Genomic DNA, 6736 nt, shown 5'->3' on the forward strand with positions numbered 1-6736 from the left:
TCCTGCCAGGGGCAAACGAGCACTTTCCCCACGTGTGGGTGGAAAGCGGCATCAAGTCAGAACTTGAGTTGAAAATGCAAGGCAGGCCTAGACAGGCTTCACTGCGCTTACAATCCCACGCCCCCCCCCAGTGCTGAGAGAGCTGTGCACCCCACTGGAGCTCGCTGGTCTAGCTGGACAACCACTTTATGCCTAGCTCCCCCACCCTCCAATAAAGTCCAGGTGGTAAGGCTTCAAGCAGACTTGGTCTGCTCCCCACCCCACCCACCCCTGGAGCATTGCTACATCATCTCCCTCCTTCCAGTGGGCCCGCCTGCACTGGAACTTCCTAGGAGGAAACCTTTAGTCCCTCTGGGACCACCCCATCTGATCTACAACCCCTCCAAAAATAAAGAGCCATTTTCACACCACTTCTTTTGAACGTAACTGTATTTGCCACCACTTTTCGACACAGCAGGTGCTCTGGGCACTACATGTCCACACACGCTTAGCCTGGTGACTTTGAGCTGCCTTGACAGTAGCCCAGGGAGGCATAGCATTTTGCTAACTCTAAACAACACTTTTACTCTTTGGAAAGAAAACGAGCCCTACGGATAGTGTTACAACACTAACTTCTAAAGGCCTAGTACATGCACCACTGGGACTACGGGCCAGAGTAAGCTTAGAAACAAGACCCTCGGAGCTGAAAGCGGAGGTGTTTTCACTAAGAGCCGTCTCTTAGGTACACACACCTCCACTTTTCATTGACAAGAATGTCAGCTTACTAAAGAATCTGCTTAATAGCTAACACTTTAGACCACGACGTTAACATTAGGTCACATACACCTCACGACAATGATCCCCTCTACCCGTTAGATAAGCCAACGGGGAAGTCAGAGGATGACTCACTGCTCGTAGTGCCTAAAGCCTCACACTATCACATGTAGAAAGAAAGATTACCCCCCCCCGTTATTATAGTCATGCCTTACAGATTTCTTAAATGTTAACAAAAATAAAGGAAAAAAAATCCTTGAGAATCTATTATCAGGGAATGCAGGGTAAGTACTGCACACGTGTGTAAGCTGACGCTTAGTCGACCTCTTCCATGCGTGACGTGTCATCATCGCCCTCAAGAGGCGGCATTTCTTCAGTGACAGCAGCACTGCTATCCTCAGCGGTGGGGTCATCTTCATCGATCCCTTTTTGGAAAAAATGAAAAAGAAAATCCTATTAGGATGATTCCCTAAGAGTCAGCAAGCACTGCTGGTCTACACCATCTGTACAAGGGGAAGGGGAAGGATGGAACCGTTCCACCAACTTTCAGAACCTGCCCCCAAGCGCTCGCTCAGCGCTCCCCCTCATTGGCCAGAGGTAGCTCCCCCACTCCCTGCGGCTCTGTCCAAGTGTCCTGCCCAGCTTACCCAGGCCCAGCTTGATCATCCTGTAGATGCGGTTGGCGTGCGTCTGGGGGTCTTCCAGACTGAAGCCAGACGAGAGCAGCGCGGTCTCATAGAGCAGGATCACCAGATCCTTCACGGACTTGTCGTTCTTGTCGGCCTCAGCCTTCTGCCGCAAGGTCTCGATGATGGAGTGGTCGGGGTTGATCTCCAGGTGTTTCTTGGCGGCCATGTAGCCCATGGTCGAGTTGTCTCGCAGGGCCTGGGCCTTCATGATCCTCTCCATGTTTGCCGTCCAGCCATAGGTGCTCGTGACAATGCAGCACGGGGACGTGACTAGTCGGTTGGACACCACCACCTGGAAGCAAGAGCAGGGGGGTAGGTTAGCTCATCAGCATGACCGCGACCGACCAACTGTTTCTTCAAGTGCTGACAGACAGATGGACAGGGTGCACGACTGCAGCCAGAAGCTTCAAGGGAAAACCAAGCTGCCGCTAACTGCCCACTCAGAGCGCAAGAGAACGGAACAGCTGAGTCCAAAACCGCCCTCAGATCACAAACGCTGCCCGCCAAGACCTTCTGGTAGATCAGGTCTTTCAAGTGAGATCGCCCTCGGTGACTGCCGGAGTGGGGTGGGGGTGGGGGTATGCGTGCTGTGGGATTGGGCTGCAGCAGTACCAGAGGGGAAGCACCAAGGACTAGAGAATGCAGGCCCAGATTTCTAACTGGCCTACCTTTTCCACTTTTTTCTCCAAGATGTCCTTCATGATTTTGCAGAGGTTTTCGAACTTCGTCTTCTTCTCCTCCTGCTTCTTTTTCTCCTCTTCATCTTCCGGCAGTTCCAAGCCCTCTTTGGTGACGGACACTAAAGTCTTGCCCTCGAACTCCTTCAGCTGCTGGACGCAGTACTCGTCGATGGGCTCGATCATGTAGATCACTTCTAAGCCATGCTTCCGGAGGCGCTCGACGAAGGCCGAGTTAGCCACCTGGTCCTTGGTTTCCCCTGCAACAATGGGAGCACAGGTCTCGGGGATGGTTGCTACTACCCAGTGCCGGGAGGCAGACAGACCGACAGGAAGACCAACCCCTCTGTGCTCAGGATCCATGGGAGGGTTGGACACATTCCACAGGACACCTGGGGGGAGGGGTGCCCACGATGACAGGAGGGGATGCTAACACCTGAGGTTCCTTACCGGTGATGTAGTAGATGTGTTTCTGGTTCTCCTTCATCCTCGTACAGTAGTCCTTCAGGGAAACCATCTCGTCCCCTGAGGCAGATGTGTAGTAACGTAACAGCTCCGAAAGCTTCTTCCTGTTTTGGGAGTCTTCGTGGATTCCAAGCTGGGAAAGAACATGAGCAAAGAATGACTTTTCTGTGTGATAAAGAACAAAAACAACACTCCCCCTATGAAACGAGATGGGGAGTCAGGTTGAGAACCTCAACCTGATAGGAGTTTAAGGGCGTTCCCGAACCTTCATGTTTTTGGAGAACTGCTCGTAAAACTTTTTGTAGTTCTCCTTATCTTCAGCGAGCTCAGTGAAGAGTTCCAAGCACTTTTTGACCAAGTTCTTCCTGATGACTTTCAAAATTTTGCTTTGCTGCAGCATCTCCCGGGAAATATTGAGAGGGAGATCCTCAGAGTCCACCACACCGCGAATGAAATCTGAACAAATAAATACAAAGAGCAAATGCACTCGCAAGCCTTCCAGCACTTCCACCAGAGTGCTCCAGAAAGAAACATGAAAATGCCAGCGTGAATCCCCACCCCATTAGCCTAGCGACACGACCTCAGCGAAGTGCTGCCTTGGCCCAGGGACAGCGACTGCTCTGCTCACCCAGCCACACTTACTCAGGTACTCCGGGATCAGCTCCTCACAGTTGTCCATGATGAAAACTCGGCGCACGTACAGCTTAATGTTGTTCTTCTTCTTCCTGTTCTCGAAGAGGTCGAAGGGAGCCCGTCTTGGGACAAAGAGCAGGGCTCGGAATTCTAGCTGTCCTTCAACTGAGAAATGCTGTATTAAAGACACAACACACACTCATCAAACAATGCAGCACATTTTCAGTTTCTTAAGCTGACAAAGTCCACACTGGCAGCGACTTCAACAGAGGACTCTAGGGGAAACCCCACCCCTACCCCCCCCCCAAATGTGTCAGCTGGCCGGCCCATAGCGCCAATTTAAGTTCTGACAGGTGCCGAGAGGTGGGCCATCTTTGAAGCGCTCAGTCCCCACCCCTCACTCACCTTCACAGCGAGGTGGTCCTCCCAGTCATTGGTCAGGCTCTTGTAGAACTCGCCGTACTCTTCGTTGGTAATGTCGTCAGGGTTTCGGGTCCAGATGGGTTTGGTTTTGTTGAGGACCTCTTGGTCAATGTATTTCTCCTTGATCTTCTTCTTCTTCTTCTTGTCTCCGTCCTTCTTCTCCTCCTCCTCCTCCTCATCAGAACCAACATCTTCTATTTCAGGCTTGTCATCAGATTCCTTTTCTTCCTTCTCTTCTCCCTTCTCCTCCTCCTTCTCCTCAGCCTCATCATCACTCACTTCTTTATCTCGTTCTTTCTCCACCTGGGAAGACAGACAGACACACAATTCTAGCACCTCGGCTTTCTGGAACAAATAAGCTAAAAGGAGCTGAGCTTAAGTCAGTGAAGCCCAGACACGATATATGATGGAAAGCGCTAACTACTCCAGCAGTCAGGTAGCCACACGCCTGCTTAGTAACCAAAAGGGCCAAACTGACCCAGTAAAGGTTACAATGAACCAGTCATTTCAATGAACCAGACTCATGCTGCTGCTTAATGTCCCTCATGTGTTTCCCACGACAGGATGCTAGGCGATTTTGACCGCACACCACACCAGTTGCAAGCAATAGCACCCACAGACTGTTTTCACCTCCGCTCTGCAGCACAGCCTTGGTTTCACTCCACATACTTGTCCTTCGTCTCTTGCTGCTGCTCTCACGAGCACGGTTTGCTGTTTGGGCACCATGATGCACGTGGTGGTGTTATCTTCAAAAGAAAACTCCCCCGCTTTACACTGCGATACCCGAGATGGGTGTTGGGCACCTCTGCCCACGAGCTGACGCACACTGTACTCTTTACAGCAGGCAAAGTTGAGACAAGGATGGCAAGTCCATTACGTACAAAAAGCCAGGAGAGTATGACTCTCAAGATCTTTGTATGACATTATAGAAGAGGGGCCTTTACAAATTTGTGGGGAAATTGCAGGGTCTTTTCATTGTTCCACAAACTTGCGAAGGCAACTGGTTTGTATACGAGCACGAGGTGCATCTGCCCTATTCCGAGGGCCAGAGGCCTTCACTACACCTGGCCACCCCTACTCTTGCCAGATTTCTGAACTCTACCAGAAACTTAGCACATCATCGACACCCAGGTGGGGGGGACAGCTTCATAAAGCCTACGGGAAAATTGCCTTTTCTTTCACACCCATTTTCTAGGAACTTTCTTAAGTTCCTTTCCTCGAAGGTGGCCAGGGTTGCTCAAATACGACACTCCCCAGTTTACAAGCGTAGCCAGCCACTTACAAAGAGAGTAATTGGGTAGCCAATAAACTGAGAGTGTTTCTTCACAATCTCCTTCATCCTCCTCTCTTCCAAGTACTCAGTCTGGTCCTCTTTCAGATGCAGGATAACCTTCGTCCCACGACCCATGGGCTCACCTAAAAAACAAAAGGTTAGGGTACAATTTAATACTAACAGAAATTGCCAGCCGAGCAGGAGCAGAGAGCTAGCTATGAGAGGAAGGGCAGCCAGGAAGCCTCAACCTGCAGGCAGTGACCCTCGGGAGATACCCAGGAAGCCAGACCCCAATGCTCAGTAGCTGAAACCTGAATTCCGGTTCAGTGTCACGCCCCCCACCCCAAACCAGCCCATAGGTGCCTACCTGTGTCGGTCCTCACTGTGAATGAGCCTCCTGCCGAAGACTCCCAGGCATACTGCTCATCATCATTGTGTTTGGTGATCACCGTCACTTTCTCGGCCACCAAGTAGGCAGAGTAGAAGCCCACACCGAACTGGCCGATCATGGAGATGTCGGCGCCGGCCTGCAGAGCCTCCATGAAGGCTTTGGTGCCAGACTTGGCAATGGTGCCAAGGTTGTTGATCAAGTCGGCCTTGGTCATGCCGATGCCGGTGTCCACAATGGTCAGGGTCCGATCCTGCTTGCTGGGAATGAGATTAATGTGCAGCTCTTTCCCGGAGTCCAGCTTGCTGGGGTCGGTCAGGCTTTCGTACCGGATTTTGTCCAGGGCCTAGTCAGAGGAAGACCACGGTCACAAGCGGCGGGGTCCCACACCCAGACAGGGGGAACACCCCCGCCCCGACAGTGGCACTTACATCGGAGGAATTGGAAATCAGCTCCCTGAGGAAGATCTCTTTGTTGGAGTAGAAGGTGTTGATGATGAGAGACATGAGCTGGGCGATCTCCGCCTGGAAGGCGAACGTCTCCACCTCCTCGGCCTCCATGGCCTGGTCCTGAGGCTGGGTCTCCTCGGGCATCTGCAAGGACAGCGCCGCTCAGGCCCCGGGCCCCCGCACTATTTTCGGCAGCTCCCTAAGAGGATTTGGGGGCGCCGCGCACGGAGGGAGGGGGGCCGGCTGACAAAGGATGACCTCATTCCCTGCGCGCTCCGGGGGGCCGCTCTTGCCCCTCCGCTCCAACCGACGCCTCCCTCCTCGGGGGTCGGGGGGGACACCCCCTCACCACCAGGGACTTGAGGCATCCCGGCTCCCACCGCACACCAGAACCTTCGGGGACCAGGCCTTCGGGGGAGGCCGCCCCCCAGAGCCGCGGGCAGAGAGGCCGGCGCCGGACTCGCCCGGGCGCCCTCCGCCTCGCTCCCCGCCTGCCCGTAGGCCGCGGCCCGCGGAGCCGCCCCCCCAAACGCCCCCTCACCTTGGCGAAAGGACCGCGCGGCTCCGCACAGCAGCAGTAGCAGCAGCACCAAGACGCAGGAGCAAGTGGAGCGCCGCCCCCGCGTCTTCCTTATATAGAGGCGGGTCCGCCCAGCGCCCGGCGCCTTTTCCAGAAGCCTCCCGAACCTTCCGGAAGAACCCTCCCCAACCGCCGCCGCGGCCGCGCGTTTGCGCACGCGCACGGGCCGGCCCCGCCCCTCCCCTCCCGCGGGCCCCCGGCCGGCGAACCGTTGCGCCGCCCCAGCGCGCCTGCGCGGCCCGGAAGGCTCGGGAAGGTTTTTGGCGCCGGCCGGGCGCGCCCCGCCCACCACGCGCCCCGCCTCTTCCCCCGCCCGGGCCGCCGGGGGCGGAGCGCCGAGCGCACGGCACGTTCCGCGTCTGCGCCCCGCGCTACTGCCGGGAAGCCGCGGCCCGAGCTGCTTCAG

The 6736-nt window shown here is 54.8% G+C and overlaps 1 protein-coding gene across 1 annotated transcript; it reads right to left on the reverse strand.

Moving 5' to 3' along the window:
* Window positions 1–411: 411 nt before the first annotated feature.
* HSP90AA1 (heat shock protein 90 alpha family class A member 1) lies at window positions 412–6448 on the reverse strand. Its single transcript, XM_075532373.1, has 11 exons — window positions 6292–6448; window positions 5733–5894; window positions 5281–5647; window positions 4923–5056; window positions 3623–3943; window positions 3227–3392; window positions 2850–3040; window positions 2570–2717; window positions 2111–2379; window positions 1401–1734; window positions 412–1178 (listed from the first exon to the last, which is right to left on the reverse strand). Exons 2-11 carry the CDS (start codon window positions 5892–5894, stop codon window positions 1069–1071), a joined length of 2202 nt encoding a protein of 733 aa, XP_075388488.1. The 5' UTR covers window positions 6292–6448; the 3' UTR covers window positions 412–1068.
* Between the last annotated feature and the right edge of the window lie 288 nt (window positions 6449–6736).

This window comes from Tenrec ecaudatus, chromosome 14 (assembly GCF_050624435.1).
Source record: "Tenrec ecaudatus isolate mTenEca1 chromosome 14, mTenEca1.hap1, whole genome shotgun sequence".
Taxonomy (NCBI): Eukaryota; Metazoa; Chordata; class Mammalia; order Afrosoricida; family Tenrecidae; genus Tenrec; species Tenrec ecaudatus.